The 13042-nt window shown below is 38.7% G+C and overlaps 1 protein-coding gene across 1 annotated transcript; it reads left to right on the top strand.

Moving 5' to 3' along the window:
* The first annotated feature begins 1418 nt into the window (after positions 1-1418).
* Positions 1419-7713, top strand: LOC101880652 (interstitial collagenase). Its single transcript, XM_005149720.3, has 10 exons — positions 1419-1554; positions 2510-2754; positions 3023-3171; positions 3264-3389; positions 3725-3886; positions 4229-4346; positions 5005-5138; positions 6017-6176; positions 7072-7172; positions 7383-7713. Exons 1-10 carry the CDS (start codon positions 1450-1452, stop codon positions 7481-7483), a joined length of 1401 nt encoding a protein of 466 aa, XP_005149777.2. The 5' UTR covers positions 1419-1449; the 3' UTR covers positions 7484-7713.
* The last annotated feature ends 5329 nt before the right edge of the window (positions 7714-13042 follow it).

Raw genomic sequence — 13042 nt, 5'->3', positions numbered from 1 at the left:
CAGCACCAACAAATATGCCGCCATTTCAGACCATCTCCTCTGGTACTTAGCTGTCCTTCCAGTAAAAAAACTTTTTCCTCAATTTAGGGGTCTGCACGGCAGGTTTCCATAGGTGTCTGGGGTATTTAAACTCCTCTTACCATTAGCAAAGACCTATCCAATACAGTCAATGAAGTATAGAGAGCAATACTTCTCATCTTCAAGTACAAGTCATATAGTTAGTTGAATTACTCTGTAGAATCCATTGTCCAAACTGGAAGCTTAGACACCTAAATAACTTATGTACATGATGAAACACTTAAAACTCATTCCAGCTCATTACTCATTTGCCTATACTTGAAACATCCACCTGGGACTGGCTGCCATGACAGAGGAGCTATGCATTCTTCCAGGGCAGCTGGAGGTCAGGTAGGATTCTCTTCGGCATCTCAAACAGCATGAATGCTCAGGCAGCTGAATCCCAAACCTCAGGTCTAACCTTAATCTCTGTTGTTTAAGACCATTCTAAAGTCTTGGAGACTGCTTTCCTTTTAGGAAAAACCTTTCATATATGTAACAGCATTTGTCATGGTTCCACTCACTCTTCTTTCAGCAAACAGAGAGTCACTGAATTACTTATTTTAGTTACTTTAGTTTTCCTACTCCAGACTCACAGAAATTCCTGGAGTCCTTCCAGCCACAGCTCATCTCTCTGAATGCATCCAAACACGCTATTGCAGCTGAGACGTTATCCATTCTGGCAAGAGTGAAACCATTATTTTACTTACCATGCAAATGGGAACCCAGTTTATGCATTCCAGGAAAATGACTGAGTTTTGTTAGCATCAGTAAAAAAATGTTGAATAATTTTCATACTCAGTCTTTCTAGCATTATAAGATTGTTTTAGATACAACTTCAAGTTAGCTGGCAGCTACCCTCCTGGAGTTATGATACTGATTATTCCTAGATAACATAATTTTTTGTATTATCTTTTACATTTTATTGTTACATATTATGACATAATATGCTATATTTTGTTAAATAGTAAAAACCATGCATCAGGTTTATAGCATAAAGTTATTAATTGTAATATGTTACATTACTCTTATATGTTATTTCCTACATTTTTGCCAATTTGTCAAGACTTTGTGTTATTAATAGTCTAAATTAATGAATAAAAAAAACCTGTGAAATGCAGCACCATGTTTTCCCTGAAAAGCATTTCCTTATTTAATAAACACACTACAAAATTGCCTAAAACAGAAGGCTCAGGCAAAATAAGGACAATAACATTAGTTAAACACATTGCGTCACTGCCTGATGATGAAACTATTACGCATCATTTTTGCTAATCAGAGGATATTATGCAACATGAGTCAGACTGATCTACAAATTAGCTATATAAACAGAGCTGAGAAGTGTGTTCAATAGCTTAAGATTGAAACTCTGGCAGAAAACCTTAGTCGAGGATGAAGACTCTCTCTCTTCTCCTGTTGCTATATGTGGCTGTCTCTGCTGCTTTTCCTGTGGCTCCAGAAGCAGAAGATGAAGGTAAAACCCTACAGCTTGTGGAGGTAAGTATCTTTTAATGCATTTCTAAGTTAAACATAAGGTAGTCTGAGAGATAACTATAATCGCAATTCTTGTTGCAGAATATGGCTTTTTTTTTGCAGAGACAAAGCTTTTTCTATCAGTCTAGAAAACATGAAAATTATGTGGAACTTATTTACACAGAAGTAACCTGTATACTGCACAACTTCATTTTTGATGCTGTCAATAAAGTAATAACAATACTACCAAAGCATGAACTCTAGCAGCAAGGGTGTGTGGCTGTGCAGAAATAGTCAAACTCAGCAGCGATTTACATTTCAGAATGTGCTTGGAAACTTGTGATATGATTAGTCTCAGTAACATAAGGAGAAAAGTTGCTTGAAGCAGGGATATATTTCAGCCTTTTGCTGAGTAGATCTTTTGTGGAATACTTTGAAAAAAAGGACGTGTGAGAAACCCTTAGGTAGACACAACACTATTTACTGGAGACAAAACTGTTGAAATTTAGTAGGAAGACCCGAGTTCCTGATATCATATTTAGTAGCAAAAAATAAATGGCATGATTTGCCAAATGCTGACTGTTTGGTAGTAGTCACTTGCTTTGTTGGGAGTCCTGGCTGTGTGGAGTCTCACTACCAATCTCTATTTTCTTGAGTGAGACTAGCTATAGTTTTTGTCATAAATTTTGTTGTTAAAGTAAATAGGCAACATAAAAAAGACGGAATTAATTATTAGTAGTAAATAGTGGATTTTAAATACATTTTTTCCTATAAGTGAAACAAGAAGTTCAGAAAACTGTATGAAAGCTGTAAGTTGTGTCTGACTCTTCACACAAATTCCTGGGGGAAAAAATCATGCTATTCTTGCTCTTAGTAAATACAGGACATGTTTATATGGGAATAGTTCAAGATCAATTTTAAGTGTGGCTGAAGACAGCACTGATGTGCCACAATGATCTTTTTTTAATCTTTCATTCAGAATTATCTACAGAATTTCTATGATCTTCAGAGGGATCACCAGCCTCATTTAAAAAAAAAGGGTGAAAATCCCCTTGCTGCAAAGCTCAAGGAAATGCAGGAATTCTTTGGACTGCAAGTGACTGGGAAACCTGATCTTGACACTTTGGAGATTATGAAAAAACCTAGATGTGGTATACCTGATATAGGGCAATACGTGTTCACAGCAGGGAATCCCAAATGGAAAAGAAATCATCTGACATACAGGTAATCTTTCCTTTTCTGGTAAATCTAGCATTCCAACTTTGGGGGCTCCCAAGTAAATACAACATGCCATATCTGGACATCTAGAGGGATTAACTGATTTCTGGAAGAAGACAGGCACTCTAGAAGGCAGTATCTAAAATGAAGCCGTTATTAATTTTCATTCACTAAAGATATATCTAAGATTTCCAATTTTTACACAAGTTATTATTTTTTTCAGCTAAAATGTTGTATTCCTAACCATAAATAGTTTGTTGGGTTTGCCTTGAAGGATTTTGAATTACACTCCAAAGATGAGACGAGCTGATGTAGATGAAGCTATCCGAAAAGCTCTCAGTGTCTGGAGCAATGTAACACCACTGACATTCCAGAAGGTTGAGGACAAAGAAGCAGATATAATGATCTCTTTTGCTTATAGAGGTAACACTGATATCTTTATGTATTAAGTAGACATTTGCAGTCATAGGAGTAATTTAAGATTCTGAGTGATTTTTTTTCCCTCTTCATTTTAGATCACCGTGACAACTCTCCTTTTGATGGCCCCAACGGGCAGCTGGCTCACGCTTTCCAGCCTGGTGAAGGTATTGGTGGAGATGTGCATCTTGATGAGGAGGAAGCCTGGACAAAAGATGGAAGAGGTAAGGACTTTGTAACTGTATCCATTTACACAGTTCTACCTCGTAAACTCTTAACTCATGCGATGCTTAATTCATGAGGCTGATTACATGCAGAAAGTGAGCAAAAGTAGCAGAAAGCAGAACTTGTCATTGGGGTTTTTTGGCCAGACATTTTTTAGGTATTCGTATAGCTGTTCTGTTACAATATTTTTGAGGTGTGATGTTGATAGCATTACTTACAGCCTCCCTTATACATGCAATGTATTCTGGGAGGATGCATAGGTGTTTCCCACTTAATCAACTGTGGTGAACACTGAAATAAATTTATCTTGTTTCATATGATTTTTATCCTACAGGATACAATTTGTTCATTGTTATTGCCCATGAGCTTGGCCATTCGCTCGGTCTATCTCATTCAACTGATCCTGGAGCACTGATGTATCCAACTTACTCCTACACGAATCCTAACGAATTCCTTCTGCCTCAGGATGACATTGATGGCATTCAAGCCATCTATGGTAAGAAAAAAATATTTCTATTTAATATTTCTGACTGGGAGGCTGGTAAACAGTAATAGGAATATATTTAAAATTTTCTTATTCCACCAAATGTGAGGTTTAATTGTTGCTGAACTATGAATGACAAAAGAGAAAATTCCTGGGAGCTAACTTCAGCTGAAGTCCAGTCCTGCAAAAAACTAATTTTGGAAGGGATGAACACAACAGGTTTTATCAAAATTAAAGGCCTGCTTTTAGTGACAGACCTTAGCTTAAAACCATATGCCTTTTCATTGTCTGTAAAGAGGGCTCTTAGTGTCCTCATAGACCTTCATACTAAAAGATAAAATATTCTTCCTATAGGACAGTCAAGTGCTGCTGTGCAGCCAACAGGACCCATAACTCCACGAGCTTGTGACCCAAATTTGACATTTGATGCTATTGCTACCCTACGTGGAGAAATAATATTCTTCAAGGGCAGGTAACAACAATAAGCATATGTATTACCTCATTAAAATAATCTGTGATGCAAATCTGTCTTCTTAGAATGTACTGCAAAGAGAAGGAAATGCAGTAGAAAGAGTCACTAGAAAACCACTATGTATTTAAACAAGCAAGAGATCTCAAATCATTAATCCTAAGAGCTTTTGGTGACGAGACCAGTGAAGGAGATGAAGGCTTGTAGGCTGTTTTCCAGCTTTTCTGCTGCTGTGGCCACTGCTGCAACAGACTTGTCTCTGAGTGCAATTCAACTAATAGCAAAGCAAGAACATTCATATATCCCTTAGCAATGTGTTTGTGGGTCCCACACTGTAACCTTTCTACTATTCCCCAGTACAAGAGCAGGGACAGAACTGAAAGCTGTGTCACATAGAAAGACATCTGTTAGGTGGTTACTGAAGCCAACTCTTTCCTGTTTGTCCTACAGAGAAATAGAAGGGCTTATGTTCATTTTACCTGATTTTAACTAAGGTGCTAAAGTTAAGAGCATGGTCACTAAATTTCCTTTGCATTCAGTGGAGGGGATGTTCACACCCAGGTACCCATTTCCCCCTGTTATACTCCAGGAGCTCTAATACTTATTTTGCAGTTATGATTGGAGGGTAACTATTTAATTGCATAAATTTTGTTTAAATCAGATATATGCTGCGCAAACATCCCGCAAGGACAGAGACAGAGCTCAACTTTATCTCACTGTTCTGGCCAAAGTTACCATCAGGAATTCAAGCTGCTTATGAAAACGTTGAGAGGGATGAAGTTTTACTTTTTAAAGGTAATGGAATCTGAAATCCTCTACTTTTTCTAACCAGTTACTCCCTGATCCTTTGCAAACTGTACAATTGCAGAATTCAAAGTGTTTTTAAAGGAAGATCAGTGAAACAGAGAATCTAGTTCTCTTATTTCTAGTTTCTCTTAATCTCTAAAATATGTCACTTTATGCAGAAGAAATTGTGGTGAGTTCAGTTAGCAAATACAGGCATTTGTACACTACTGTTACTGATAAGCTTATTAGTATTTTGTGATATTTTGACAAAAAAAAACATAATGTGAGAGGAAAATCGTTCATTGAAAAGAGCAGTCATTCCTTTTCTTTAAAGGTGTTAAATGTCTCAACTTCATTATGCACGTATTACAGTACCTGATACATTACAGTACACAATATATTACCATTTATGAGTAGGTTAGAGTATCCAAAATTACAAAGCATTTTTATTAGACATACACCTTTCTTAATAGTTTAATTTAATGCACATTGTCTAGTTTTCAAAATATTATATGGCTCTAAAACCAAATAATATTATAAGAATATAATAAACTCAGTATCCCAGACCAATGTGAGTGGACCAGCTCATCAACCTCCAGCCCTACCCAGACTGTTATCTAGACAAACACTTTACATTCATTTGAAAAAAAAAAGTGGGAAAAATACTATCCATACACCTTATGATTCTAATGTTTTACTCATAAAAATAAAAGTCATTTTTATTACCTTCACGATGTAGTTCCAATGTAAGAATTAGAACAATTTTCTAAAGTAATAAACTGAAAGGAATAATACTGATGTCTAAGACACACAACTCTTTATCTAATATACAATTAAATGCTCTTTATAAATAGCAAAACCAAATGAAATGTGCTTATATTTTTCAGAGGATAAATATTGGGTTCTCAGGGGATATGACATTGCACCTGGCTATCCTAAATCAATCTATCGTTTGGGGTTCCCGAAGACTGTCAAAAGAGTTAATGCCGCTTACAGCGATGAAACCACAGGAAAAACATACTTCTTCATAGCTGACAGATACTGGAGGTAAGATTTTAATGTTCATATACTAAAAGGCATATTTTCACTTGTCCCTAAGAACTGATATATTAATATAAAATTTGAGTGCAATAATGTTTAAGCCAGGAATATTCCAGAAATATAAACAAGATTCTCTGGAAGTTTAAAAATTGCAACTATTTGCTAGGAAATGTAACTTTTTCAAAGGATGTTTTCCCCATACTTTTGAGCCAGGAGTGTAATTATTTGCAATTGAATGAAACATTTGCTCAATTATAGAGTGATTTTTCTAGTAAATTATTCCTTTTTTTTCCTTCACAACGGTGGAGCTGCTTTTCAGTGCAATGTTGTGAAGGTGTCCATTTTTCATTCACATTTCAAACAAAATGAATTGTTAGTAAAAAGTGTTAAGAATATAATTTCTCTATGAACAAATTATAATTATCCTCCCATTGTACAGCTGGTCATATTTATAATTCAAGTGTAGCCTGTGAAAAATTTCAGAGAGTATTTTCTTTAAGTATATGGTTGACACTAATACATGTATGTTTTAGGACTGTGCTACTGTCTTCTACTCACAAGTTATATGTTTTGCTTTTATACTGAAATGGATATCCATTACTCATTTTATATGCAAGTGATGGACAAGGCTCTGGCCAGTCCAGAAGTGCATTAATGAGTTCCTGTGCTGCATTCCCAAGGTCTGCAAGACCCTTCTTTTAGCAAAGGCAGGTTTTTCAAATCTCAAGACGCTCATAATAGAGAGCCTTAATACATACCACGAAGAATCAAAAAGCTGCTTTAACTATTCTTTAAAAGACTTCTTAGTAACTATAGAATTGCATATGTGTATGAATTTGCTTTGGACTTTCAAAATACTGTCTGCTTCCTCACAAATTGTAACTATGTTTCTTCTGTTAAGATATGATGAAAACAAAAAATCCATGGATCCTGGTTATCCCAGGAAAATAGTCTCTGACTTTGGAAAAATTGGCAGAGTTGATGCTGTTTTCCAAAAAGATGGTGAGTAAAGCATACCTTTAATCCAGGTTTACTTGAATATTTGAGCCTCTGTAGGTAGGATCATTTGTTTTCAAAAAACTGTTATTAGTCTTAATGAGAAGGAAATTTAAAATAACAAGCATATATGGGCTGCTCATCTTGGGGATTTTTTTGTTTTCCAAAATACTGAAGTCATCTATGGAATATAACTGTATTGAACATTATTTCTAGGCTATGTCTACTTCTTCCGTGGAACAACTCAGTTTCAGTTTGATCCTCGTTCGAAACGGATTGTTGGACAAATGAAGAGCATCAGCTGGTTTAATTGTTAATTGTAATGTTTTTCCATATGCACAGTGTATGTTTTTATGTGTTAAATTTTTCAGCGTTTCAGGACAATCAGGTCATAATGAATTTCTGCCCGAACTGTTTGGGAGCATAGCTTTATTTATTGTATACCAAAGGTATTTATATAAAGTATTACAATTTCACCTGCTACATTTAAGTTTCCTAATAAATTATAGTTTTCATATCATTGTGTCATTTATGTCTTATTTGCAGTAATACTAAAGAGCCAAGTCTAGCTTCCAAACACTAAAAAATGTGTGGGAGGAATAGAATACCTAGCAAGGCCACAGTTCTGTATTTCCGAAGGCCAACTTTGGCCTCTTAAATCAACTGCTAAGGGAAGTCCCATGGGAAAGGGTACTAGGCAGTAAAGGGGCTCATGATAGTTGGTCAGCATTCAAGGACCACTTCTTCCAAGCTCAGGATCAGAGCGTCCCAATGGGTAGGAAATCAAGTAAGGGAGCTAGGAGACCAGTGTGGTTAAACAAGGAACTGCTAGGCAAACTCAAGTGGAAAAAGAGAATCTATGGATTATGGAAAGAGGGGCTGGCCACTTGGGAGGAATATAGGACAGTTGTTAGAGGATGTAGGGAGGCAATTAGGACAGCTAAGGCCTGCTTGGAACTTAATCTTGCTAGTTGGGTTAAGGACAATAGAAAGGGCTTCTTCAAATACATAGCAAATAAAACTAACACAAGAGGCAATATAGCCCCACTGCTGAACGAGGTGGGTGCCCTGGAGACAGAGGATATAAAGAAGGCAGAGGTGCTGAATGCTTTCTTTGCCTCTATCTTTACTCCTGCAGATTCTCCCCAAGGGCCCCAGATTCCTGTAGCCCCACAAGGAGTCAGGACAAAGGAGGAGTTTGCTTTGGTAGATGAGGATTGAGTTAGGGATCAGCTATGCAATCTGGACATCTATAAATCAATGGGTCCAGATAGAATGCACCCATGGGTGCTGAGGGAGCTGGCAGAGGTCATTGCTAGGCCACTCCCCATCATCTTTGGTGAGTCATGGGAAACGGGAGAGATGCCTGAGGATTGGAAAATGGCAAATGTCAGGCCAGTCTATAAGAAGGGCAAGAAGGAAGACTCAAGTAATTATAGACCAGTCAGTCTTACCTCCGTCCCTGGAAAGGTGATGGAACAACTTATTCTTGACTCCATCTCTAGGCATATCAAGGATGAGGGGGTCATTAAGAACAGTCAACATGGTTTTATGAAGGGGAAGTCATGTTTGACCAACCTTATAGCCTTCTATGAGGAAGTGACTAGGTGGAGGGATGATGGTAGAGCAGTAGATTTGGTTTTTCTTGATTTCAGTAAGTCATTTGATACTGTCCCCCACAGCATTCTCATAGATAAGCCAAGAAAGTGTGGGCTTGATGATCAGGCAGTGAGGTGGATCAAGAACTGGTTGAAAGGAAGAAGGCAGAGAGTTGTGGTCAATGGCACAGAATCTAGCTGGAGGTCTGTGGAGTCCCTCAGGGGTCAGTGCTGGGACCAGTGCTGTTTAATATTTTCATCAATGACCTGGATGAGGGAACTGAGTGTACCCTCAGCAAGTTCGCTGATGACACTAAACTGGGAGGAGTGGCTGACACACCAGAAGGCTGTGTTGCCATTCAGTGAGACCTGGACAGGCTGGAGAGTTGGGCGGGGAGAAACTTGATGAAATTCAACAAGGGCAAGTGTAGAGTCTTGCATCTGGGGAAGAACAACCCCATGTACCAGTACAGGTTGGGGGTTGACCTGCTGGAAAGGAGTGAAGGGGAAAGGGACCTGTGGTCCTGGTGGATAGGAGGATGACCATGAGCCAGCAATGTGCCCTTGTGGCCAAGAAGCTAATGGCATCCTAGGGTGCATTAGAAAGGGGGTGGTTAGTAGGGCAAGAGAGGTTCTCTTCCCCCTCTACTCTGTCTTGGTGAGGCCGCATCTGGAATATTGCATCCAGTTCTGGGCCCCTCAGTTCAAGAAGGACAGGGAATTGCTTGAAAGAGTCCAGCGCAGAGCCACAGAGATGATGAAGGGAGTGGAACAACTCCCTTATGAGGAGAGGCTGAGGGAGCTGGGTCTCTTTAGCTTGGAGAAGAGGAGACTGAGGGGTGACCTCATCAGTGTTTACAAATATGTAAAGGGTGGGTGTCAGGATGATGGAGCTAGGCTTTTTTCAGTGATATCCAGTGATAGGACAAGGGGCAATGGGTGTAAACTGAAGCATAGGAGGTTCCACGTTAACATCAGGAAGAACTTCTTTACTGTGAGAGTGAGAGAGCACTGGAACAGGCTGCCCAGAGGGGTTGTGGAGTCTGCTATGTTGGAGATATTCAAGGCCCACCTGGACAAGTTCCTGTGTGATGTACTCTAGGTTACCCTGCTCTTGCAGGGGGGTTGTACTAGATGATCTTTTGAGGTCCCTTCCAACCCTTGGGATTCTGTGATTCTGTAATTCAAAACATTAGTAGCAATTTTATTTAACAATATTTTCTTGTGTAAGCCAGTGCTACTGAACTACCAATGACAAATCAAAAATTGTTTTAAAAGCATATATATCCAAATTGATTATACTGGTTTAGCAGAGAAGGTCTACAAACATAACACAAGGTTTACAGGGAAAGATAGTATTTCTTATTAGAATAATTATATAGTAAAAAAAAAATAAAAATTGAGGACATATGTTCTCTTCAGATATGAAGCAAGAGCAGAAGGTCTCAAGACAATGACAAAACAGCTCTTCAGACTTAGAGGAGTACACTAATCCCTCTCTATACAAAAATAGTGGTGAGTACTCATGGAGCAGAAATAGTGCTAAATGGAAGAAAAGGGTTAAGGAGATGGTTATGTTCTCGAGGAAAGAGAGAGAAAAGTGTAATTTACAAGCTATGGAAGGTGAAGAAGTTAAAGAGAAGATTAAGCTTATAGCATATTTTTAGTCCATGCTTTTTGGTATTCTGTGAAGTTCTGATTTTTAGTTGCCAGGAACACTTTTTTTTAATTTATTTTGCATATTTCTCTTGAACAGGAAGACAGACATTTCAAAATGAGGTGATTTCTTTGTGAGAAGTATTCCCTGTACTTATGTTAGTGAAAATTTCCTTTGTCTGGGTGAGCATGGCTATTACTTCATCCCACGAGGAGGGCATGTATGATTCTGACAGCTCTTGCCTACCTGCAGGCACAATCACCACTTTAAGTAATTTTGAATCTAAGTGTTGTTTCCAGCTCAGTCCACACAGTCACCTGCCATTTTCTTACTCATTTTTGATAACTTTAAGGTCCTATTTGCTAATTACTGTGCTATGGTAGAGTACTGTACCACTCCCTAGTGTCTGGTAACTGGTTTTGTGCGTAGTCATAGCCCATACAGTTATTAACTGAGACAGATTTGCCAGGCAGGAATCCAATTCCCTAAACATGTTTAGTGCATTTGGGGTGCTGTAGGGAATCCAAGTCACCCATGCAGGTACGAAATGGAGAGACCAGCTTCTGGGAGACCAGCACTTTCTAAGGTCCCATAGCTGTCCCACTGTCCCTCAGCACCTGTGTTCAGGTGGTTGAATCCTGTCCTCACAGGCTGCATTCTTTGCTAAAGGTTTGCAAAGAGTCAAACACATTATTTTAACTTTTTGCCACTGGCCCATGTTTTTCACTTAAGCTGAGTAATGATTCAGCTTTGTTGACTCTATGGTAGGATTGAGCCTACAAAGTAGTGGTTCAGTTCAGCTGCTTGAACAAGTATTTAGTGCTGTTAACACCCCTGAGTATTTTCAGTTGGCCTTCAACTACAGGTCTAGAAGCCACATGTCCTCTCTATGCCCTGGGTCACAGCCACCAGGCCTGTGTCATTGTCTCACATACTCTAGACTGCCTCAAAAGCACAACAAATCACTGTTTAGGCAGCTTAATTGCAGCCTAAGTGTTTTCATGTGATCTCAGTTTCAGGCTCTCTTCAGAGTCTATAGTGTTGGCCAAGATATTTGGTGAGCTCCTGAGAGCTGCACAAATCATCCTAAGTTTTTTCCTACCTATGGTCAGATGAAATGCTCTCTAGATGCCATTTGACCATATTGGTTAGATTTCTATTGATATAATGCAGTCTTAGGCAGTTAATTCACATACAGACACCCATGTTGTGAACACTTATGAAAGCTGGATCCCTGCTGGTGGTGCATTAGGATCACCATGATGCAGCAGTGTAGCTTCACTTGGTGCTAGAGATGTGATGAGGAGAGGCAGTGACCTTTCTGGGTTAAAACACAGGTCACATTACTGCAGTCTGTATAAACCAATTCTAGGACAAGAAAAGGAGTCACGAGGTAGATCAACATCCACCAACTCTAACCAATGTCAAAGGCAAGCATTATGAAACCATAACCAGCAGCTGCATATACAGCTTCTTCTTTTCCCAGACCTCAAGGCCAATTATAGGTCTACTTGTGAAAACTCACTTGCAAAAATATGTGTTCAGGCCTCTCTCCTGTGGGCCATGGGAACTGGCCACTATGCTGTGTAGGTGGTCAAGTTTCAAAACCCTAATTGTATTTTGAGTGACATAGGCCTCCATCATCTGACACTCAAATGTTTTCTAAGCAAACACTAATGTAGCATGAGCTGTTAACTGAAATTAGAAATGTAGTCTAAATTAGCTGCTTAAGCTTCTCTACATTCAGTGAAGACAGAGAGCAGCTCTCAAGGCCAGTTCATCCTATTCTAAGACAGCTGATTGAATCACTCTCCAGAGATATGTGTTTCTCCATTTTTCTATAGAAGAATGCTTAGCTAATAAATGTATGAAGTTAGGTGCAACTAATCTTAATCTAACTGCTCTCATTGTCTCTATCCTTCCACTGCTAGAGAGCAGACAGCTATGGGGATCTGATGGTCAACCACAGCTGAAAAAAGACAACCACTTTTCCCAATTCATATCAAACCTGCTCACAGTGCTGCCTTGATTTTTTTTTCAAAATTGAATTAATATCGGCCAAAACATGTTTTCCAAATATATGCCACTAGAAAGTATACTTGGTGGTGCAAAGGCTATGGGACGGGGTTTTGTCTTTTGTTACCGATGCCATGTCTACAGTCAGATGAAAGCACCATGGTCATTCCTTCTAGCTTCAAAAACTTTGAGACAAATAAATATATCCATTTAAAAACAGGAAGTGAATCTCAAAAAAGAAAGTCTGTATTTGTGCATAAACACACGTCATTGCCATTTTCAGTTCAGTTGAGCTCTCCATCTTAGAAAAATCGTTGTCAGTTTTTATTTCAGTTACAGAACTGAATAGGATCCAGATCTTACCTTACAATACAGCGATAAAAGCAAATTAAGGGAAGTGCTTGTTTGGTTGGTTTTCTTTGCTTGTGGGGGCTTTTTGTTTGGTTTGGGTTTTGGGAGGTTTTGGGAGGTTTTGGGAGGGGGTATTTCTTGGTAGCTAAGAAATGCCACTAGGGAATAAATTGATCTAACAAGTCTATATTGTGAAATTTGGGGTAGAAAATTCATCATTAATACCTCCAGCTGGAGAAAAGCTGGTTGCAAAG

Source organism: Melopsittacus undulatus, chromosome 2 (assembly GCF_012275295.1).
Source record: "Melopsittacus undulatus isolate bMelUnd1 chromosome 2, bMelUnd1.mat.Z, whole genome shotgun sequence".
Taxonomy (NCBI): domain Eukaryota; kingdom Metazoa; phylum Chordata; class Aves; order Psittaciformes; family Psittaculidae; genus Melopsittacus; species Melopsittacus undulatus.
This window is presented reverse-complemented; position numbering and strand designations above follow the sequence as displayed.

Excerpts from the sequence above, each read along its gene's own strand:
- LOC101880652 (XM_005149720.3), top strand. The coding sequence starts at position 1,450 with ATGAAGACTCTCTCTCTTCTCCTGTTGCTATATGTGGCTGTCTCTGCT. Across the intron at positions 3,887-4,228 it reads TGGCATTCAAGCCATCTATG|GACAGTCAAGTGCTGCTGTG; the intron begins GTAAGAAAAAAA and ends TTCTTCCTATAG. Across the intron at positions 7,173-7,382 it reads TGCTGTTTTCCAAAAAGATG|GCTATGTCTACTTCTTCCGT; the intron begins GTGAGTAAAGCA and ends CATTATTTCTAG.